Here is a 22,822-nt window from a genome sequence, read left to right on the forward strand (position 1 = left end):
GCCCCTGCTCACCCCAGCTGCTGCTTGTGTCCCAGAAAAAGTATCTGCACCCTCCCCACTTAAAACCTGTTGAAGCACTCTCCAAACTAGCTAGCTACAACAAGGTTTTTTACCATCTCCTACCAATATACTCTTCATACATCCCTCTCCTGCCTTCTCCTTTCCTCACCTAGGGCACATGTTGTCTCTCCTCTTGCTTTTTCCTCTCTCTGCTTCTTCCTCAGCTGCTCTCTCTTCATTGGCTCTCAACCACTTAACCAGCCACACCTGCACCTTATCTACATCGGCCAACCCACAGTTGTATATTATCAATGCTAATTAACCCAGCTTCATTCGTCTACAAAAAACATCTGGGATAGGCATACCTGGGGACTCAGAGAAGATAGTACAGCTACCATCCATCTTATGCTTTCTGGTGATGGGGCTGCTGTACAGGGGACAAGACACCTCCAAACCCTGAGCGTGCCACACAGAGCACCCAAGCAGTCACCCACCTCCTGCCTTGCCCATGCAGGAGCTTCTCCTCCTCATCTCACCAAACTAGCTGAAGTACGGCAACTTATTCCCACCCTTTGCTTTGTCCCTCCTAACTGCCCTCTCTCTCAGGCACATGCCAGATACCGAGGTGGTCCCCAGCATCCCCCCCAAGGAGATGTACTCATCTGATGCTTGGCCAGGCTCTTCTTCTAGGCCCCTCACCCAGCGCAGAGTGCGGCCGGGCTCAGATGAGGTGCTGAGCCACAAAGTGCCTCCTTTGCTGTCAGCAGCTTCTCCATCCCAGCTCTGCTCAGCCTCCTGGGCATCTTGCTGGTGGGTTATGTGGTCCAGTAAAGGTGTTACTGGCATGGGCTGAGCTGCGCTCACAGGCTGCAGGCCCTGGGAAGGCACATGGGGCAAGCCCCACAGCTACAGCTATCAGGGAGCCATCGCCAGCCCTCCCCCACGTGCTGCCGTGCCCCTTGGTGCTGTATCGGTAACACCGGAGGGGCTGAAGCTAAAAAGGACCTCCCAGTAGCTGTGCTCTGACCGTGAGGGGTTCTTGGGATGGCCCTGGTGCCACGACACTCTGCCAGCGCATCCCAGCATGGGCCAGACTAGTGTCCCAGTGTGGGGTCAGACCCGTGCTGGGCACTTTGGTGCAGTGCTGCAGCACTGGCGCAGGTCTGAGCCAACCGATGAGTTCAAACAAAACCAGCTCCTGCTCCTGCCGGTGCTCAGCGAGCTCCGGCCACGGCTTCCACCGCCGGCTCTTGGCGCCGGTGCCCCGTGACGCCGGCCGAGCAGGGCTCCGTGGTCCCGGCAAAGGGCCGTGCACCGGGCAGGACCGGCCCGGGCTCGGCTCGCTCCTTACTTGGCGAAGCGGCGGAGCCCTGCGCTGCCCCCCGCAGCCGCGAGATGGAGCCGAGCCGGCCCCGGGACACCGGGTCCCCGGGGGACCTGCCCCACGCAGGACGGGAAGGCGGCGGAGCCCGCGGCAGCGCATCCCGCCCGGTGCCACCGCCGCTCTCCCGCCCCGGCTGCTCCTGGGGACCGAGGGGACGCGCCCCGGGGGAACTCCCGTTCCCCGGCACAGGGAACCCTGCGGGGCCCGGGCAGGGCGGGCGGGGGTGTGCCCGGCGGGGGAGGGACCGGCCGCGGCGAGGGGGCTCCACCTCCCGGTGTTTAAAGCATCGGGGCCGGGCGGCAGCCAGCTTGTCCCGGGGAAAGTTGTGCCTGAGCTGCTGCTGACTCAGACGGGCCCTGGGAGCGGCGCGGCCGGGGGCCCTGGGGGCGCCTCCCCCCGCCCGCTGCCCTCGGTGCCGCCGATGACCCTGAACACGCAGCGCGGGAGCAGGAGCCCGCTGCGGCGGAGGGCCAGCACCCCCCTCCCGCGGCCGGGGCTACCGGGTGCCGCGTCGGGGGGCGAGCCCCGCCACCCCCAGCTTGGCCAGTCCGCCTCCGAGCCCGGCGGCAGGACCGCGGCACCCCGGGGCAGCTGGTCCTCCGAGTCCTCGGGCTCCTCTGGGCCCGGCGAGCCCCGGTACCGCGTGGTGCTGCTGGGCGACCCCGGCGTGGGCAAGACCAGCCTGGTCAACCTCTTCGCCGGTGTCCAGGAGCGGGACCCGCTGGAGCAGCACAGAGGTGGGTGCTTGGTGGGGGCGCTGCTCGGGGCCCCTCTGAGGGTCACCCACCGGGGGCCTGGAGGACGCGGCGGTGCGCTGTGTCCGGCCCCGTGATGGGAGAAACCTGCGTGCGAGGCGGAGAGGAGCCCGGTGCCAGCACCGTGTTCCAGCCTGGGCTGTGCTACGCCAACTGGGCTCTCCCGCTGTCTTCCAGAGGCCGTGTATGAGCGCACGCTCTGCGTGGATGGTGAGGAGACCACGCTGCTGGTGATGGACACCTGGGAGCCGGAGCAGCCACCGGGGATCCCACGGTGCCAGCGGGGCCGGGTGAGCTGGGACATACGAGACATTGTACGGGCGCGGCCACAGCTTCAGGGCCTCTGAGTGCCACAAAGGTCTCCCTGGGGCTTCCCTCGCCGTGTCCCGGGCCCACCGCTGCCCTTGCTGCAGCGTAGAGGACATGCTGGGTGAGCCAGGTGCTGGGTCCCATCTCTGACCAGCTCTTTGCCCACTTTTCCCTGGCATGGGAGGCTGCCCACTGTGTTCTTGCCAGCGCGGGCTCTTGTGCCGAGGCACCGCGAGCACAGCAGCAGCAGTGTGGGCACAGGGTCCCCCTCGCACGAGGAGGGGAGGACAAGGGGCTGTGTGGAAGGAGTGTGGTGCCAGTCCACTTTGAAATGCATGGGAATGGTTTGGGAATGGGGCTGAAGGAGCTGACTGGGCAAATCCACATGTGAGTGCTGCCAGCCAGGGCACACGCTTTAACAGGCGGAGCAGTGGCCCCAAGAGCCTGGCATAGGGCATTCCTTCCACCCAGCACGTGAAGGCATCTCCTGGGCAGAAATGCCAGCACCACTGTCACTGCCTGCCCCGAAACGCCCTTTTGCCTCCCTCCACTCCGGGGCTCTGTGTTCCTGTGGGTGCCACAGGGCAGCAACTGGTCCCCAGGAGCAGGGATGGAGCCAGTGCCCAGGCTCTGAACGCAGGCACAGCACCCGCGTGGGCTGGGGCTGCATTTGGCACGCACAGCTGTGCCTTCTGGAGATGCCCCAGCACCGTAACACCCCCACAGTGGCCCTTTATTTCCACTGTTGCTTAATTCCACCCTGGCTGGCAGGGAGCAGGGCCTGGTTCATGCAGGGTGCTGCACCTATAATGCTGGATCAACCTCAGGCCCCCAAGCCAGGCTGAGCCCACAACCCGTTTGTTGCTGATAGAGGAGGAAACTCTCAAACACCCCCCAAAAGCAAGAGCTTTTAATCTGCGTTTTTTTAATGGGACCCATACGCCTGCTGCCCATGATATGGGGGCTGGTGGGGTGCGCTGGCAGGTCCCATCAGTGCTAGGGTGCTCTGCTGTTCCCCCCAGCAGCAGCAGGGCTGCCAGCGGCCCCTGCAGAGCAGTGACATCTCATTTCCCATACGGTGACAGGGTGAGGAGAACTGGTGCCGCAGCCAGTGCCTGCAGGTGGGGAACGCCTACGTCATCGTCTACTCCATCACCGACCGGAGCAGCTTCGAGAGCGCCTCAGAGCTGCGCATCCAGCTGCGCCGTGCACGGCAGGCCGAGGACATCCCCATCATCCTGGTGGGGAATAAAACCGACCTGGTGCGGTGCCGCGAGGTCTCTATTGAAGGTGAGCGGTGGGGAGCGGGGTGTCTGGCTGGTCAGGACACCCAGGGGGGCCCTGCACCTGGGCTCCTTGTCCAGCTGCTTCTCCTGTGTTTGGCCCCTCGTCCCTGGACGTGCAGCTGCTGCCCCACATGCAGCAGTGCCAGTCCCCCAGCCCCCAGGGTGCCAGCGGGGCTGTGCCCCCTCCCTGCCCTTTCCTTGCAGAGGGCCGTGCCTGCGCCGTGGTGTTCGACTGCAAGTTCATAGAGACATCGGCAGCTTTGCAGCACAACGTGGCTGAGCTCTTCGAGGGGGTAGTGCGGCAGATCCGCCTGCGCCGAGGGGGCAAAGAGTCCTGCACACGCCCCGTGCCCAGCCAGAAGCGCAAGGAGAGCCTCACCAAGAGAGCCCGACGCTTCCTCGACAGGCTGGTGGCCAGGAACAGCAGCAAAGTGGCCCTCAAATTCCGCTCCAAGTCCTGCCATGACCTGTCTGTGCTCTGAGAGCCGCCGCTTTCCCATCCCTCCGCACACGCAGGCTGGGACTCTCCTCTCTGCCAGCAGCATGACCAGTGGCTTTGTGGAAAGCCCAGATGGGGCTGGAATGATGCTGAGGACATGGAGCTCTTGTAACTGGTGTTGAGGGATGCCTGGGGTGCTCTGGATCCGGCCACTTCCCCTCCAGGAGGGGAGACAAGTGGAGCCGGGTCCCTGGGTTGCACCCGTGGAGCAGGGGGTGGGATGGGCACCTGCACTTGGGGTGGTGTGATCCTGGATTACAAACGCTCCCGGGGAGCGGGAGGTGAGGGATGGCCGTGCCCTGCTGCAGGACTGCCTGCAGGGATGGAGGCTGCCAGAAGCATGGCAGGTCCCACTCATGGTGCCTGTCATTTGCAGGGCAGCAGGGACCAGCAGTGGACCATAGTGGTGTCCACCTCAAGGGCATCCTTGAGTCTGGCCAGGGAGAGGGGCTGGGGGAGCACCGGCAGCATCACCTGGCACTCCCAGCCCCTCTGTGCCAGGGCTTTGTGCCATGTGTCCCTAGCACCAGTGCTTCTCAGACAGAGTGTTTTCTGCTGTCTCTGTACTGGTGCAATGGGGAAAATCTTCCATCTGCAGAATAAACCACATCAGGGAGGTGCTGGTCTCTGCTGGGTCCCTGCCATGGGGAGCCACATCCCAGAGCCACGTGGCTGGATTCAGGCCTGGTTCCTTGCCCACAGCTGGGCCAGAGGATCTGCCTCCTGCTCCAGCCAGGCTTTGGTGGGCTCCAGCTTCACCAGCTGAAACCTCTCAGGGCAGGGAGAGCTTCTGGTTGCCGCCCATAGTGGAAAAACTGATTTCTCACCCAGTGGTCGCAGCATTGTCCCCTGTGACGGCAGAACCCCCAGCCCCCCTGCACCTCTCAGCTCCCAGTCTGCTCTGGAGAAGCCTCTGGGAAGGGCTGAGCTCCACTGAGGTGCAGCTTTCCAGCCCCCAGGCACCGTGGGAGCCTGGGCAGGGAGCCGGCACTTGGTGGCTCCCGCTGCCCCGGGAAGGGCAGGGAGGCAGGAGCCGGGCAGTGTGGCACCAGCTGCAGCGCTGCACAGCCGGGAAAGGACGTGCTTGGCTGCAGCAAGCAGTGAGTGACCCCGGGCACCCGGGGAGGTGGTGCTGGAGCTGTGTGGGCTCTGCCGGTTGTTTTTAGGCTGTGCTGCCAGCAAGCAGCCGGGACGCCATGGGATAACCTGCTCAGCGGCCCCAGGCCCAGCGCCAGGGAGGATCAGCGGTGCCCTCCCTCCCTAGGTCAGGTCGGGAGTTTCCACTCACTCTGTGGCTCGAGTGTGGGGAGCCACTGGCTGCGGCCAGCACCGTGCAGCCAGAGAGGGGGTCACTGGCGCAAAGGGGAAGCAGGGATGGGGCAGCAACCCAGTGGGAAAACAGTCTCTCCACAGGTGCAAACCCCAGTGAGGGTTTCTCCCTGCCAGCTCTGTCCCTGGGACTGGGGAAGCCCACTCGGGTTTTGCTCTGTGCTGCCCAGTGCCTCCCTGAACTGTTGGTGACAGTGACATTGCTGCTCTCTCCTCGCCGTGGCTCTGGCCCTGGCTGCTCTGCCAGGGCCCTGTCCCGGAGCCCCCCCACAGCAGCTCCTGGTGCCGCTGGATGCAACGCTGCAGTTCACACAGCATTGGCCACACTGGGGCTGGGGGCTGCACAGCAGAGACAGGGGCTCCTTCCTGCTGCCAGTGTCTCCCACAGCTGCAGCCGGCATTTCCCTGCTGCAGGAGGTGGCGGCGAGGGGGGGGCGGGGGCACGGGGTGGAAAGTTGGCAGCCGGCAGAGAGGGGAGTGGAAAGAATGAGCTCAAACCCAGAAAAATGCGGCTGTGCTGGAGGGTGGGAGGAGAGGCCAAGGGGGACCACGGCGAGGCACTGAGAAACGAGGGAGGAAGGAGGAGGTGCGGGCGGGGGGGCGGGGGCTGCCTGCAGCCCCCACTGGTCCCACACCTGGGGCAGGTAGTGCCGGGGTTCAGCAGCCCCAGCCCCCCCAGCAAGTGCTCTCGGGGCTGTCCCAGTGCCAGCTGTCCCTGCATGGCCATCGGCCCTGCTGCAATCTCCCCAGCCCCACCTGCTCCCCAGCGCTATTAGTCCCCATGCCATTCCCTGGTACCATCAGCCCCAGTGCCACCAGTCCCGGTGGTTGCTGCTCTGCCCCCTGCCTCCCTGGGACAAGGACCCCGTGGGCTCCCAGCCGGTGCATGGCCGCACTGGGATGCCAGCCCTGAGAGCTGCCCCAGCCCTCCCCACACACCAGCCCCTCTCAAACGGGCTGCAGAGACATGACTGGTTTTTTTGTTCAGTTCCCTCAGTGGGTGCACAAGGAGATCCCAGCCGCCACGGCAAAACCCGCTCCCACCCGGGCCACATCTCAGAGCCTAGAATGGGGCTGGAGCGCTGCAGGGCTGTGGTGTGCGGGCAGCGCAGTGGAGGTGAGGCTGGGAGGGGAGGCATCACCCTGCGTCCCCTTTGCCAAGGGTTCCCAAGCCAAGCCAGGGTTTAGGGGGAGGGTGGGCACCCCGAGGGGTCCATAAGGGTCTGGGTGAGGGGGTCGATAAGGGGGTCAGTGCTGTGCCAGGCCAGGCCATGGCAGGCAGCAGGGTGTGTGTGGGCACGCTGCCTGCGTGGCTGCCTGCTGCTGCCCTTGGTGCCTGTCCTTCTCCTTTGTGGGAGAGTTAGTGGCAGGGAGAGGACAGCATCCTGGGCAGGAGGCCAGCCCTGCAGAGAGGGGCTCCCAGGAGGCCTTTCCATCTGCCCTCTGCCTGAAACACAAAACTATGAATCACCCCTGGTCCTGAAATAGATTCCAGGAAGAAAACATTAAAAAAAAAAAAAATTAAATTGCTTTTTAATCCCTTCTGTGCTCCCTTCCCCTGCCCGTGGCTCAGATCTAAACTAGGGGCAGCACCATTTAACTTTTCTCAATCTTTTCCTTTGCTGATGTCTCTGCTTCTCAGCAGACTCTCGTCCTGGCGAGGGCGATAGGGATGCGCAGCACCAACACAGAGGAGCTGGGGAGGAGGAGGAGGCTCGGTGGCACAGCCAGGCTGCCAGCGGCTTGGGAGGGGAGGGAATATTTGTGAGGAAAACACGCATTTCAGCCAATTTTCCAGCAGAGCCCTGGCCCCGGTCCAGCGGCAGGGAGAATTTGCTGCCATTTATGAAGCATTTTTACAGAAGGGCTGTTTGTGCAGCCACGGGTGGGCTGGGGCAGGTCATGGGGGAGCCCCAGCAGCGCAGGGGGGTCCTTGAGAAACAGCAAAGGGCAGGAAAACCCAGGGCAGGATGGAGGAGAAGCCCAACTCGCTTGGGCTGGTGGTGGCTGCAGCTGCCACCTTCCCACTTGTGGCTGCGGGGGGCTGGGTCCCCCCTGGCCGCAGGGACCCCCAGACTCTCACCCACTCCTGGCACCGTGGGATCCAGGCAAGAAGGGCCAGGCCTGTGGTCAGAACCCCCTGCCTGTACGTGGACAGCGCCGCTGCGCTCCCCCTTGCCGGCACAGCGTCAGCACGGACCTCTGGGAGCCAGGATAAACCACCATAAACCGGGGTGATGCAGGGCTCCGGGGGCCGAGGCGGCACAGCCCGAGCCCAGGCTGGTGTGGGCACTCCACCAGCGGGACCACTGGCGCTGCTCCGTCCCACCGGCCCCGGGCTGCCCTCACGGCTCCCGGCCCACCCGCGGCACGGGGGAGCCGGGCCCACCGCCGTGCCCTGCGGCGGGAAGCCAGCCCGGAGCCCGGCCCCGAGCGGGGCGGCTGTGGGGGCCGCAGGCCCCGGTACGGGATAGGCCGCGCGCAGGCCCCCGGCTGCCGGTCTCCTAGCAACGCGGCCCGGGTTACCGGGGGCGTGCTCAGCGTCGGCGGCGTCGACGTTTGACGCACTTCCGGTCGGTAAGAGGACGTGTCCCTGGCGCGCGCGGGCCGGAAGCGGACGGCGGCGGGAGCAGCTGTCATGGAGGAGGCCGCGGCGCACAACGGTAGCGCCGCCGGGGCCGGGGCCCCCGCGCCCGCCCGCCCGCCCGCCACCCCCGAGGGCATGGCGCTGGCCTACGGCAGCCTCGTCCTCATGGCGCTGCTGCCCATCTTCTTCGGGGCGCTGCGCTCCGTCAGCTGCGCCAAGAGCAAGGTACCCCCGCGGCCCCGGGGCGGCCCGGCCTCCCCCCAGCCCGGGCCCGGCGGCGGGGGCTTCCCCCGCCCCTCCCGGGAGACCCTCCGGGCCTCGCTCCCCCCGCCAAGGTGGCCCCGGCCCCCCCCGGTGCCCCGGCCCGGCGGCTGTCTGTGCCCCTGGCGAGGCAGAGAGCCCTGCGCCCCGGTGGAGGCGGGGGGCCCCGGGAGAGATCTGGCCTCCCCCGGCTCTTCTCCGGCCCCGGCCCCATAAATGCAAGTGCTGCAGAACTCACCGCCGCCCCGCCGTCCGGCAGGAGGTGCAGCGCCGGGGGGACTCATGGGTGGCTTTGCTCCCGCGTCCCGCAGCGCTGGGGCTGGTCCCCGGCGCGCTGCCCGCACTGCCCGCACTGCCCCTGCAGCCCAGCTGTTGCTCCTCTGTCTTGCTCCTGCCCTCGCTGGTAGCAGCTGAGACTCAAATTCCAACACTTTGGCTCCTGATGTTCAGGAGAAGGGACTCTTTTACACAGGCAGATTTATTACTATTTTTTAGAAGCCCCTTGTCCAGCCTTAAGCCTTAAATCAGGGGGTTCAGATGATTTTAGTGGGGTTCCTGGCAGCCCGGGCAACTGAGATCACAGCCGAGCAGGGCCTGGCTGTGGTTTGGGGGGGGATTTCTCTTTGCTCACACCACAGGGAGCCAGCCGCTCTTTGGGCTCTTGTTTCTGCACCGCTGAGTACTGTGTGGCAGTTGCTGTGCCCGGCATAAACTGCTGTTCCTTCATGGGGTTGTTTTGCTTCCACTGACATGCACTCTGTCTGGCACTGGCCACAGGTGTTTGCCTGTGCAAGATTAGATCTCTGAGCAGCGGCCAGCTGGGCAGGGGAGCAGGCAGGGCAGCAGGCAGCCCTCTGCCTCTCAGATGAAAGTCTCTCCTGGGAAATGCCTTGAAAAGGGGCTGGTTCAGCTGGTGCAAAGATGTCTCGGAAGGCGAAGGGGGTTTATAAATTGACGGCTTTTGAGCACAAGGAGTACCCCAAGAGCGAGGTGAAGGATAAAAAGGTGATTGGAGAGAAACATCATTCAGAGAGTTATTGACATATGGTGCGCACAGATGGGAGGGCTGTTGGGGACAGCTGGCTATAAGCAGCGAGGGACCCCACCTCCCCTTTGGGTAGGGAGGGACAGGAACACCAGTGCAGGGTTTTTTTCCCTTGTCCAAGAGGAAAAAAGCAGTAAATTGTGGCAGCCCTTGGAAGGATGAGTGCAACGTTTGCTTTTTCCATCTCAGGCTCTGCCTGTGACACAGCACTGCCTCTTGAAATGATGGGGGGGGCAGTGGGTGTCCCGCCCGGCTTCAAGCCGCTGTGGAGTCCCACTCATGTCTGTTCACCTTCTGCACAGGTATGAAGCCAGAGTAGGGACTGATCCACTCCTCTCCTCTCCTCCCCTCTCCAGAACTCCTCGGAGATGCCAGAGACCATTACCAGCCGAGATGCTGCTCGTTTTCCCATTGTTGCCAGTTGCACCCTTCTGGGGCTCTACCTCTTCTTTAAAGTAAGTGAGCAATGCCAGCAGGTGCTGGAGCCGCTGCCTGCCATCCTCCCTGCCTGGTCAGGAGCTCCCAAAGTGGGGCTGACTTGATTTTTGGCCCTTAGTGTTGGGACAGAAAATGTTTAAGGCTGCACAGCTCGAGTTCTTCAGTGTCACTGCGCAGGAGGACATCCGTTCTCGTGTGAACTGTCACAGCTTGGGGGAAATCAGGGCCTGTTTGTGCACAAGTTGGTTCTGGAGAGCTGCTGTGGGGCAAGTTCACCCTTGCGCTCTGTCTGCCTCAGTGGGCCGACCTGACAGTGCACAGAAAATCAGAGGGTGCCAGGGACTCCTGCGTTGCAAATGCTGCTGTCTCAGTGTTGTGCTCCATGCTGTGGTTCCGAAGCTGTCTTGGCTGCAGGCCTGGGGGATTGCTACCTTGTGGGTGAGCCCCTAGGTATTCAACATGAAGTCTTTTACATGTGCAGACCCAACAAGCAGAGTTAGATGACCATTCCTGAGTCACAGGAGATCCCAGCAGCAGGTGCTCTTGGCTGTGTAGAGAAGATATCTTGGCGTAAAGCCCCTTTGGCTGTGCATGCTGTGGCTGAGCTCCTGGAGAGGCCTGATGAGCCATGGGGTCACCACAGCCAGGAGCTGAGCAGTCCTGTCAGCTCAGCACCTTCCAGCCCTGCTGGCCTGGGCTGCCTGCAAGGTAGCAGGGTGCTTCTGGCTGCCCAGGAGATGAGGTTTAAGGTGCAGAGTTGGGAATACTGCAGTTTACAGTCCCTTTTCTGGTAACTCTTGCAATTACCATGCAATAGCTGACTGACGCTGTGGGCTCCTGCCCTGGGTTAAGTGGGCTGATGGCTGTGTCCTGTTGGTCCTCACCCTGATGTGGGCCTGGGTGCTGGCCTGTGTTGTGGCTGCAGCAGAAAGGCGAGTGCATGCCACAGCCTGCGCAGCCACAGAGGTCAGCTCTGCAGCAGCAGACAGGATCAGGCCTCCCCAGCAATATGTCCTGCTTTCCCAGCAGGGAAGTTTAGCCTGTGTGCTCACTGGGGCTGCAGTTCCTCTTTTAGGTCACCAGTAGTAAAGCCAAGCATCTGCTGAGCCTCTTCTGATGGTGGGGTATGGAGCAGGCCCACCAGACCTTGCCGCCCGAGCCCCTCTGGCCACTGACAGGACCCCCAGCAGCCCACCCCTTCCCTGTGGCCCATGTCTCAGGGTACTCTTCCACCTCCTCAGGTGCCTTTTCTGTCTCTTGCTGCTGGCTGGGATAGAGACACCAGGAGAAGAAGTACTGGATGTGCAGTGTGGCCCTGCTGCAGTTGCTGCATGATCAGAGGCTCTTCCTTTTAATTTCCGCAACCTGCCATGAGCACTCATATTCCAGCATTCCCCTTCCAGGAGAGCATGGAGGACCCCGGGGACCCTTGTTCTGGGCTGTAGGGGTGTGATCTGGCAGCAATGCAGTGTGTGCATTGGAGGGCAGGAGTTCTAGTAACACGGTGTTTAATTAGGGCAGGATGCACTTGGCCCGCTGCAGTAACAGGGCAGGGGTGCTGCTGCTCCCCTCTGCCAGGACAGCCCCCAGGAGTGGTATGGTGCCTCGCTCCCTGCTTGGGCTCAGTCTGCAGGGGACAGGCTGGGGAAGCTCTGTCCTCCTTTCTGCAGTGCAGGAGTTATTTTTTGACCTGAGCAGCTCATAGATGCACAGCAACTTGTAGGCCCACTGTGCTTGTTCTGCGAGCACACAGCTATTTCCAACATATTTCCCATCAGCAGTGCATGAATTTGGGTTATTCCAGCTATTCTTCTTGCCTCCCTGGAGCACTGACACAGCAGCTGCTGATGGGAACATGAAGTGCTGTAGATGGGGAGGATGCTAGGCTAACTAACCCCTCTTTGGATTTGTCATGCAGATATTCTCTCAAGAGTACATCAATCTTCTGCTTTCCATGTACTTCTTCGTGCTGGGGATCCTAGCCCTGTCCCATACCATCAGGTACAGCGGAGGGAAGGGTGCAACTGGGGCAGGGGTGTCCAAGGCTGCCCGCTTTGTGAGGCAGCAGGGTGTTGAGTTTTAACGGGGGGCTTCTAGAGGACTGTTGCCTTGCAGCAGAATCAAGTCCCAGCTCTAGAGTATTGTTCCTTAGTGGTGTGAAGGGCCCAGAGCATGCTGTGAACTCTTCCTTGGGGGATCCAAAGTTGGGGGGGTCCCAGCAATCCGGTACCCTGTACTGCGTCACTGGGATAGCTCATGGAGGTGTGAGTGGCCACTATCGTGGGACAAGGCCAGCTCACCCTGAGGAGCTGCTATGGCCTGGCACAATTCTCACTGCCCTGTGGAGGGGAGAGCTCCTCTGCACCCATGTTCCCCTTATTGGGACAGCTGAAACAGGCAGCTGGAGTTCACAATAACATCCCCCAGCCTTGCGTGGATGCTTGGCACAAGGTTTTGAAAGCATAGGCTGTTTCAGTAACTGAAAAAGTAAAACTGGTTTCCTGTTTCCTGAGCTCTAGGGCGTTGGGGACCAGAGGCTTTCCCTAGGCCGGTGCTGGGCAAGGGCTTTGTCTCTGCTCCCAGCTCTTCAGGAGAGCCATTCAGTGGTGGCCCACCCAGTTCTGGGTGCCCAGGGGGCTGCTGGGGGACACAGGGCGCATGCTGTGGTCTGGGGTGGGTCCTCCCTTCTAGTGGGTGATGCTCTGTGCCTGCTACCCTAGAGCGCTGGGAGGGAACGTCACATACGGCAGGTCAGACCTCTGGGGAGGACAAGGTCCCATGTCTGTGGCTTGGTGAGTGAAGCTGGGGCTCCTGCCAGTCTTTGGAGTGGAAAACTTGACTCCAGCTGCATCTGGAGTACTGTGTCCAGTTTTGGGCTCCCCAGTTCAAGAGAGACAGGGAACTACTGGACAGGGTCTAGCAGAGGCTACAAAGATGCTGAGGGGACTGGAGCATCTGCCTTATGAGGAAAGGTCGAGAGAGCTGGGCCTGTTTAGCCTGAAGAAGACTTGAGAGGTGATCTTATCAATGTCTACAAATATCTTAAAAGTGAGTATCAAGAGGATGGGACCAGGCTCTTTTCAGTGGTGCCCAGCAACAGGACAAGGGCAATGGACAGAAACTGCAACACAAGGAAGTTCCATCTGAACGTGAGGAAAAACTTCTTTGCTTTGAGGGTGACAGAGCACTGGAACAGGCTGCCCAGAGAGGCTGCAGAGTCTCCTTCTCTGGAGACATTCAAAACCCACCTGAACGCGACTCTGCAACCTGCTCTAGGAGAACCTGCTTTAGCAGGGGGTTGGACCAGATCTCCAGAGGTCCCTTCCAACCCCGACCATTCTGTGATGCTGTGATTGTGTGAAAACCTGGCATTTCCCCATCTCGGGAGGGGGTGTGGGCTGATGGCTGTGCTGCAACACCATCATTCAGAGGTGCTGGGCAGCGTGTCCTGCGGGGTTTCTGTCAAACTGCCCTTCTCTACACCTCTCATTTCAGCCCCATGATGAACAGATTCTTCCCTGCAAATTTCCCCAACAAACAATACCAGCTTCTCTTCACCCAGGGCTCCGGGGAAAACAAGGAGGGTATGTTGGCTCACTGGTCTCCTGGGGGCCTGAATGTTTTCTGCCTTTACTGTTCTGGTTTTTGTCACTTGATGCTTTGACTTCCAGCCGACTGAGACAACCTTATCCAAGATTTGCCTCTTACTGCCCGCTACGCTTCTGTAGCCAATGTAAGCCCAGTGTATCCCTGCAGAGCTGGGGCTGCTGTGTGCATCTTCTTGCACTGGCTGGTGCTCTCCCTCTCTGCTGCTGGTGGCTGGCAGCGAAACTCCAGAAACAGATCCCAGAGTGCTATAGGAAATGGAACTAGCACTGTGGTTAGATTCACTGCCTTTATTTAAGCTCTTTGGGTAGCATAGTACTGACTTTTTTGTGCTGCCTTATCTGATTCAGTCTTGGCACTGGTAGAAGATGCTTTGATAAGTATCCTGCCCAGTAGCTTTACTGGTAAGGGAACAGTGAATTGCAAGAATTTTTCTAGTGATACCACCAGGAGTTAACTGGTGCAGGAAGAGGGAGAAGATTTGCCTCTCCATGCCTTAAACAGTGCCTGAATCCAATTTCCTCATTGACAGAAGGATCGCAGATGCTGTCCATGTGGCAGAGTCTGGCTGAAGGAGAGGGGCTGAGCTTGCCAGGGCCGGCTGCTCACTCGCTTGCAGTTTGTACTTGTTTACTGTGGGCATGGCCGTTCCTGTGGGTACAGTCCCTTCATTTAGGACGTAAGCGCTCTGGTCTGTGTTGCTGCGCTGCTGTAGTCACCCATCTCTGCCCTGCGCGGGAAGGGGAGCTGCCTGCACTGCCCAAAATCTGCCTTCTCTGTTTTATTGCAGAAATAGTGAATTACGAGTTTGACACCAAGGATCTCGTATGCCTGGCCCTGAGCAGTGTTGTTGGGGTCTGGTACCTGCTGAGAAAGGTAAGCGAGCCGCAGCCCTGTTGCAGGGAGGCTGAGGCAATGGCTGGGCACGTGCAGTGGGACCCAAATCCCTTTTTCCTATCATTCTCAGCACTGGATTGCCAACAATCTCTTTGGGCTGGCGTTCTCCCTCAACGGGGTGGAGCTGCTGCACTTGAACAACGTCAGCACTGGCTGCATCTTGCTTGGGGGCCTCTTCATCTACGACGTCTTCTGGGTAAACGGGAGTGTTCCCCGGGGCGGACGCGAGTTGCAGCCGTTGGCGGAAGGCATGTGCGTGGCGTTACGCCTCTTTGGAGGCAGCACGCTGGCTGGACACACGTTTGCAGTCAGGATTTCCACTTTCTCAGCCCAAAGGCGTGTGGTGGGGATGATGACAGAATCAAACAGTGGCAGAACGTGGCTCAGCAAATGCATTTTCTTTTAATCTCTGGCTTAGAAAGCCCAGGGCTGGCAGGGATCCTAGCTAGGCTGTTGGGTACCCAGGTGTGTGGCATATCCAGTTCTGGTGACATGTATTCCCTGCTAAGGTCTTTCCAATGCCTGGTGGAGCTGCTGGGTGGGCTGGAGGACAAGGCTGCTGTGGGGCCTGCTGATCCTGCTTGTATGGGCTGTGCCTCTGCCAGCTTCGTTAGCATCCTTCTGTTCTCTCGCACAGAGAACCAAACACTGGAATGCCTCCAGTCTCTTTCCCTCAGCCAGTGCACCACCCTGACATCTTTATTTTGAGGTTTTCGTCATGTCTCTGCAGTGGGCCTGGAGGAATGTTTCTCCTTGCAATGCCCATATTTGCCAGTCCTTTCTGCTGCCTCCACCTTCTGAATTACTGTGTTTCCAAATGTCTGAGACACTTGTATACCTTGAGGTCTGTCCAGCAGCTCTGCAGCTGCCTTGAGTAATCATTCTCTATTTAAGCCTGGCTACTGTATGTTATTTTGCACTAGGCTGGTGCTGTCCCTGCTTCACAGGCTTGTTAACAGTCTCAGCTCTGTGGTTTGTTAGCCTGTGTGCCATTTGCTCTGCTGCTGTCAGCTGGAGAGGATTCAGCCCTCCTGGCTTAGCACACCCAGTGCCTTGCGCCCTGCTCGGGGTGCAGGTGTCTTCCCAGTACTTGGGAGATGGCAAGAGTGCGACCCTTGCTGCTCTGCACTTGCTGGCTGTCTCCTGCCTCAGCCTCCCTGGCAGGTCAGTGTGTTGCCGGAATCTCACAGAAGGGCCGTCTTGAAGTGGAGACCCTCTTACTGTGCCCCTCTGCAAGGACCAATTGCTTGGATCTTAGCATGAATTTAATCACAGTGAGATCCAAGGAGGAAGGAGAACTGCTCCGTGGATTGATGATACTGCCCCCTGCATAGTCTTGGGATGAATTTGCATGTGATGCTTTTCCCTGGTCCCAATGCAGAGTCCTGTCACTCCATGGTCATGCCCAGAGCTTGCTGCACCTTGTGGGAGTTAATCTGATGCCCGGTGCTTGCTTTAAGGTTTCTCTTTAATCCCTAGCTCTAGGATCTTGCTGGTGCTAACCAGCACCTGGTTTATGTGCCTGCTGCTGGTGTAGCCAAGACTGGAGGCTTGGAGATGAAAAGGGAACCGAAATAAGGGTGGTTGACCTATGTGTTTACAGTCCATCCCCTAAATGACGCCAGTATTTAAAGCTGATAGTGCAGTACAAATAAATGACCTCAGAGTAAAATACAGCTGATCTGTCAATTGCTCTGGTCCCCATTGGAGTTTTATGGGCAGCAGCCTGCCACTGGCTGGGACTGTCTGCTGGCACCTCCTGCCCTCAGATAATGTCCTGTGCGGCAGTCAGGCTTTCCACTGAGTTGACTAATTGGAGCTGAACTGACCCGCAGGGGTAGGTGCTGAGGAAGGCCAGGTGGTGGGCAGCACTGCAGCTCTGCAATGTGAGTGGGAGCTGTCTCCCTGGTGCCATTCAGGAAGCAGGATGGATGTGACATGCTCACCTCCTTGAGTGCTGTCCTGTGCCTTCTCCCCTGGGCAGGAGGCTCACTCGCAGGACTCTCTGCACAGTTTGGCAGCTCTTTTGCTGCTCTGCCACTGAGGCCAGTCTGCGTTGTGAAGTGAGGCTGTAGCTGAGCATGCTCCTGTTCCTGTGCAGCTGTGATCACCCAGGACTCCTCTGCTTGCCCCTAGGTCTTTGGCACCAATGTGATGGTGACAGTTGCCAAATCGTTTGAAGCCCCAATAAAACGTGAGTAGATCTTCCCTGTGTGCTGGAGGAGGGGCTGTCTGTTCTGCTGCAGTCGCTGCCCTGTACACCCTCTGCCTTCTGGAGATAGCTCAGAAGGTGGGACATGTGCAGGAAGGTTTCCTGCTAGTGACCCCCTTAGCTGCCTGGTGACACCGACCTGCAGGGAGCAGGCCAGGTCTCTGGAGGGGGATGGTTTGCTGAGCCCTGAGCTGGCTCCCTTAGTCTGCATTAGTCTGCACCCTCAGAGCAGCCAATTCCACCTCAAAAAAAAACCAACAAACCAGCATGCAAAAGACCCCACAGACCCCCCTAAAAGAGAGTGAATTCGTGCTTTGTTGAGCACGTAGTAGTTTGGGTCCTGGGAGCTGGGCTTGAGTGCTGTGCATGGGGCTGGCTGCAAACCCCTTGGGTTCTCATCCTGGCGCCTGGAGTCATCTCAGGAAGGAGAAGGGGAGCTGCAGGGGAGGAGTGGGCCAAGGGCAGGGACAGGGGTCTTGCCCTGCTCCAGTTCCTTTTTGCCAGGCACAGCGGTGCTGCTGAGGTCTGCTCAGCACAGATGCTGCCCCCTCACTCTGCCTCCCTCTGCCCCTTGCAGTGGTTTTCCCTCAGGACCTGCTGGAGAAGGGGCTGGACGCTGACAACTTTGCCATGCTGGGTCTGGGAGACATTGTCATTCCAGGTAAGGACAGGAGAGGGGGAACGTGACTGGGATCCCCCATCTGGACAGGCTGCGGGGCCATGCCGAAGGCCCTGGAGGTCTCTTGCCGGGCCTGGGGGCTTCGGGGACCCGGGGTGCGGGGCTTCCCCCAGGTGTGGGTGCTGTCCTGGTGCCTTGTGCCGCGAGGGGGCGCTGTGCGCCAAGGCACCGCCCGGCGCGGCTGCGGGTCCTGCCCTGCCCGCCCTGCTGCCGTCCCTCACTGTCCCCTTCTGCCCGCAGGGATCTTCATTGCCTTGCTGCTGCGGTTTGACATCAGGTGAGTGGGCGACAGGGAAGGGTCCCTGGCAGGTTGGATCTTGCAACATACTTGAACTGCTTTTGTAGAGGAAAAGGATAAAGGGAAGGCAGGAGCGCAGTCGTGCGCTCCCCTCCGGGGCTTGGCGTGGGACCCAGGAGAGTGGCTGGGACAGGGGGCGGAAGAGAAAGTTCTTGGAAGAGTAGATGTGAGCAGGGCTGGCTTTGTGGGTAAGTCCTGAGCACGGGGAGTGAGTCATTCGAGTTCACAGAGGTTGCTGTACGCATGGCAAGGTGGGCAGGGCAGGCAGCACAGGGGAAAGAGCCAGGCCAGCAGCACGTAACAGTGGGAGCCTCAACCATCTCCCTGGCACTGAGGAGGGGAGGGCAGGGTGGCTGTGGCTGTGCTCAGCAGTGAGGGGAAATGGTGACAGTGTGGGAAAGAGCCGGGGGTGCTGGCACCTGGGAAGTGCTCTTGTGGATGCAAATCAGTGCCTGGCATTGCTGGCTACTTCTGGATTGCTGTTGACGTTGGAAGCTCCTTCCTACGCAGAGAAGCTGCACCTAACACCAGGCTGTAGCTTTCAGCAGTTGCCCCACACTGAAAGTCTTTGGCTGGGGAGCTGCTGGGAATGGGCCCTTCGTGCGACTGCGGTGGTGTGGCCCCGCTCCCGCTGCTGTTGCACAGACCCTCCAGTCTGTGCCAGGTCTTCCAGGTGTTTCCACCCACATCCTGCCTGCACCTGCTGGGAATCTCAGTTCCCGTGGCCTGCCCTTTGATAAAACAGCACGTGCTGAGAGTGGGGTGCCAGGGACGGGCCGTGCTTCCCCCAGGAAGCTGGGTCCCACCCGGCACAGATTCCTCCCCTCCCTGTAGCTGTCCAGCAGCAGGATTGCACGCCTCCTTCTCTTCCCCAGCCCCTCACCTGGGTGTCACCCCATCCAGTCCCTCACTGCTCCTGCGGGGTTGGGGCTACGCTGGTGGCAGCCCCTGTGCTGGCCCGAGAGCACGGGCAGAGTACAGCTCCCCTCACCTCAGCATGGAGGGAGGCGACTGAGGGCACTGGGCAGCTCTGTTCCAGCCACTGGCGTCCCAGACCCGAAGTCACTGGGCTTTGCTCCCTTTCTCTACAGCTTGAAGAAGAACACACACACGTATTTCTACACCAGCTTTGTGGCCTACATCTTCGGGCTGGGCCTGACCATATTCATCATGCACATCTTCAAGCATGCCCAGGTGAGCTCTGCTGTGCTGCCTCCTGCAGATGCACATCCCAAGCAGGAAACACCAGCTTGGTCATGAGGTTCCTGCGTCATGCCAGGAAAAATCAGATACACTCCTTCTCTTGCCTTTGCTTTTCCAGTGTTGCCTGTACCTTTCCGTGCCCAAGGCTTCTGTGCCTGGCTGGAGCAGAGTCCTGTTTGGGGCAAGGCTGGCTTGGGCAGCTGTCTTTCCAACAACAGTACCTCTGCCAGGCTGCCCTGTGTTTTTGTGGCTCTTTACAACCAAAGGGCCCTTGAAAACCCACCCTCTGTGCTGTGGGGGCAGCCTGGGAGCCCGTACACTGTGGGTGCTGTCACTGCTCTGCGCAGGGGCCCTCTGTGTGTTCATGGCCTGCAGGGACCTCATGGTGAGGTCTTTGTGCTGCTGCAGCTGCAACTTGGGTCTCGAAGCTGCTTTCTGGGGCATTAACCTTCTCTGCCATGCTGTGACAGACGCTGCGGGTGCAGAGGGGACAGGGCCAGCTTGCCTCACGCTCCTCCTGAGGGGTGATTTTGTGGCTTGGTTTAACAGTTGTTTTTCTTCCCAACAGCCTGCTCTTCTGTACCTGGTCCCTGCATGTATCGGATTCCCACTTCTTGTGGCTTTGGCAAAAGGAGAAGTAACTGAAATGTTCAGGTGAGCGTCAGCTGGGGACGGAGCTGTTTTGCTGGCGGCACTGGAGTGCATGAAGCGTGCAGATGTTCCCACGCCTGGGCACAGCTGGGGGGACGAGTTCATCTGGGCATTCTCTGGGTGTGCACGTGCACGTGCGTGGGTGGAGAGAGCGGGTCTGTGTTTGTACATGCCGGCCCTGGCTCCAGCCACCTCCTTGTAACCGGGTGGGAGCTTTGGTGCAGTACCAACAGGCAGGCAGCATCTGGTATTGCTTTACGCCCTGGTGACAAACTCTTCCCGTGCGCTGGCAGGCAGGGGAGGGTGGGACCGCACACCTGGTGCTGAGATACTTGGTCATTGTGTCCCAGGGCCTGTGGGTGGGGGAGAATGGAGCTGGATCCAGCTGCAAGAGCAGCCAGGGCTGGTTTGAGCACATCCCAGCCTCCCCGCTCAGGTGAAGTATCCTGGTTTGCAGCAGCCTCCCTGCCCCAGGGATCGTAGGGGCAGAGAGAGGAGGCTGTGCTGTGCTGTTGTGCTCTGGCCCTTCCCTCAGCCTGCCATGCGCCAGGCATTTGCCTGTTTGCTGTCAGTGGGCAGCTTTTGGCCACCTGCCTGTCCTCTCTGAGCTGCACGGAGCGTGGTCTGGCCTGCCTGGGAGCTTTCTCCACTACGCTCATCCAGTTGTGCTCACAGTTCAGTGGTGGCCCAGTGCAGTTGCTTGTTTGAGAATGGCTGAAGAAGAGGAGGGAGGGGAACATCCCAAAGCAGTGTTTGCACCCCCCAGCCTCCCCGTTCTGGGAGTGCCTGAGCCTCCAGCCTGGTCAAAGGGAAACCAGCATCCGACTGGGGTGCAGCAGGGAGCTGGCTGTGCTCGCCACCTTCCCCTCCCCTGGGAGATGCAGGTATGCATGTTCCCACCAGGCTGTCAGCCGGGCCGGCTCCCCAGCCCTGCTGCACCTGCCCATCCTTTGATGTTTGCTTCTGACAATCGCTGCTGCAGGCGCTGAGTGTCCTGGGATCGTCCTTCCTGTGCACCTGGGATCCTGCAGCCGCTCTCCCCCAGTGCCGTGACTCACCAGCTGACAGCAGCACCACCTCCCGCACCAGGAAACTGGGGAGAGACGCTGTGAGCCTGGCCAGCCAGGCAGCGAGGGGCCTGGGGAGCCCAGCAGTCGGGCACGGGGGGCTAGTGCCCCCACAGAGCATTTGCACAAGCTGCTGCTGTTTGCCGAGTGCTGCTAGGCCAAGTGCAGGAGGCTTGGTTGCAACCTTGACGGGCCCTGGGGTCCAGCCCCCCTCAAAGCTGCTCCAGTTGCTGGCAGAGGAAGTGGGAAATGATGGGACCTATGCCTGGAGGGCAGCGGCTCCCACCGCACGAATCTCACCAGGTGTAGCTCACCTGCGTGGCTTTGGTGCACCCTGATCGTCCCCCCTGCACTGACAGCAGCCCGGAGCTGGCAGTTCCCCTGTGGTCTCAGCCAGCCAGCTGCCTGCGCGCAGTGAGCTGCCTGCACGGGGTGTCTCACAGCAGCCGTCAGGTGCCGTGGGAGAGGGCAGCGAGGGTCTGGTGCCCTGGCGAGTACAGGCAGTGCTGGGGGGAGTGGTGTGGGAGCAAGCAGATCTGTGCTGCAGGCCTGGGGAAGGGGTGCTGATGGAGCAGAGGTGGATGATAATCAGGGTCAGTTTCACAGCTCCCAGCCTTGCCAAGTCTCCCTAGGCAGGCAGTAAACTTCACTCTGCCTCTGTCAGCAGTGGGGAACGCGTCGTGCTGCTCACGCCTCCTGCAGACCCGCTGTCCTCGCTTCAGCGGGAGAGGCTCTGCCACATCAGTCTGCTTCCTGCACAGCCCCTGGGCCGCCCTGCCACTGCCTTCCCAGCGCCCAGGCTTGCTGTTCTGTGGGTTCTGGCTGCCGGGCCCTATGCGTGCCAGTGGGAGCTGCCTTCTCCCCGGGTCTCAGCCCTTGCTTTCCCTTGCTGCAGCCCTGCCCTGGGGTCTGCAGGCAAGGGGGGTGCAGGCAGGAGCCTGCCAGCACAGCCCCGGGGCCACCCCAGCCTGAGCTAGCGGGTGCCAGCAGCTGGAGGGGACAGCAGGCTGCCTGCACAGGGGGTGGGTTTGCAGCAGTCTTACTCCAACACTCTTCTGCTTTTTCTCTCTCTTCCCCCTCTCCTTTCTGTCCTCGTCTTTCCCCTTTCCCTTCCTGCTTCCTCTCTCTCCTGCAGCTATGAATCCTCTGCTGAAATCTTGCCACACACACCAAGACTTACCCACTTCCCCACCGTGTCTGGCTCGCCGGCCAGCCTTGCTGATTCCATGCAGCAGAAACTGTCCTGTCCCCGCCGACGCCGGCAGCAAAGCCCTAGTGCCATGTAGCGATTGCACGCGGTGCCCTTTGTCTGTCGCTCTGGCCAGGTAGGGGCCAGAGGATCTGACATCTCTGCCCTCGTCGTGCTTCCTGCTGGAAGGCAGCGCTCCCGGGTTTCCTTCACCAGGGCCTCGGGGCCGGTGCTGGGGGGGATTTGCAGCCAGAGGAGCAAGACCCTGGGGGTCTGTTGATCTTTCTGTGGCTCCCCCCGCTAACCGGCCCCCCTGGCTCCCGTACTCAGCAGGGCAGTGGGGGGGGAAGCGTGGTGCTATCCAGGATATCTGATGGTGCTCTGGGAAGCAAGGGCAGAGCCCCAGGCACTGAGCTGGCCTGACAGCTCGACTGGGGGAAGCCCTACCCCTGGCTGGTCCACCCCATCCCTGGGGGTGTCAGGGGGGTGTTGCACCGCTCATCTCCCTGTCTGGGCTCTGCCCCATCAGGCTTCCTGCGCTGGGGGGGCGATTGCTGGAGCTGACCTCCTCATGGGCACAGCCTGGCTGGTGCGGCAGGGCTGACCCCCAGCCGATGGCCTGGGGCTGGGCTGTCCCTGCCTGGCACAGGTCTCTGTCCCCAGAGAAGGTCTGGCCTCACTCATTCCTTTGTCCCTCTCGTTCCCAGCTACGAGGAGAGCTCTACCCGCAAGGAGGTGCCGGGGGCCTCCAAAGAAGAGATGACAGAAGCCTCCAAGAAGGAGAAGTGACCTTGCCCACGGGCTATGCCTGGCACCGCTGGGCTGGGGCCCTTCCAGACCCTCCACAAGTGACAGACGACGAAACAATTGTGCAAGAGCATCGTGTTGTGTGTGTCGGAGCAGCCACCCAGGTGGGGTATCGATGTATGCCGCATAGCCACCCCCCTCCCCCCCCAGCTGGCCCCCCGGGGCCACACCGCTGCCCCCCTGCCTATCTTCCTATGGGGGTACAAGGGGAGGGGGGGGCAAACCACAGGCCGGTTTTTAAATTTTGTATTGTGCATTTGCTTTCTCTCATATTAAACTATGTCGAAGGAAGGAGTGCTGGTGTGGCAGTGCCAGGGCCG

The 22,822-nt window shown here is 60.6% G+C and overlaps 2 protein-coding genes across 5 annotated transcripts; both read left to right on the forward strand.

The window, feature by feature from the left end:
* Window positions 1–1,680: 1,680 nt before the first annotated feature.
* REM1 (RRAD and GEM like GTPase 1) lies at window positions 1,681–4,849 on the forward strand. Its single transcript, XM_027813551.2, has 4 exons — window positions 1,681–2,121; window positions 2,317–2,429; window positions 3,534–3,738; window positions 3,939–4,849. Exons 1-4 carry the CDS (start codon window positions 1,806–1,808, stop codon window positions 4,214–4,216), a joined length of 912 nt encoding a protein of 303 aa, XP_027669352.2. The 5' UTR covers window positions 1,681–1,805; the 3' UTR covers window positions 4,217–4,849.
* A 3,307-nt stretch (window positions 4,850–8,156) lies between these two features.
* HM13 (histocompatibility minor 13) lies at window positions 8,157–22,793 on the forward strand. 4 transcript variants are annotated; one of them, XM_055722599.1, is made up of 14 exons: window positions 8,158–8,374; window positions 9,812–9,910; window positions 11,812–11,894; window positions 13,389–13,477; window positions 14,290–14,375; window positions 14,467–14,592; window positions 16,533–16,590; window positions 17,186–17,269; window positions 17,528–17,564; window positions 18,677–18,779; window positions 19,357–19,441; window positions 21,321–21,436; window positions 21,629–21,831; window positions 22,403–22,793. In XM_055722599.1, exons 1-14 carry the CDS (start codon window positions 8,201–8,203, stop codon window positions 22,482–22,484), a joined length of 1,425 nt encoding a protein of 474 aa, XP_055578574.1. In that variant the 5' UTR covers window positions 8,158–8,200; the 3' UTR covers window positions 22,485–22,793. The 4 variants fall into 4 exon arrangements, with proteins under 4 accessions (XP_055578573.1, XP_055578574.1, XP_055578571.1 ...); XM_055722596.1 differs by lacking the exons at window positions 21,321–21,436; window positions 22,403–22,793 and having other exon boundaries at window positions 8,160–8,374; window positions 19,357–19,442; window positions 21,642–21,853; XM_055722597.1 differs by lacking the exons at window positions 21,321–21,436; window positions 21,629–21,831 and having other exon boundaries at window positions 8,164–8,374; window positions 19,357–19,442.
* The last annotated feature ends 29 nt before the right edge of the window (window positions 22,794–22,822 follow it).

This window comes from Falco cherrug, chromosome 10 (genome assembly GCF_023634085.1).
Source record: "Falco cherrug isolate bFalChe1 chromosome 10, bFalChe1.pri, whole genome shotgun sequence".
In the NCBI taxonomy this organism is placed as follows: domain Eukaryota; kingdom Metazoa; phylum Chordata; class Aves; order Falconiformes; family Falconidae; genus Falco; species Falco cherrug.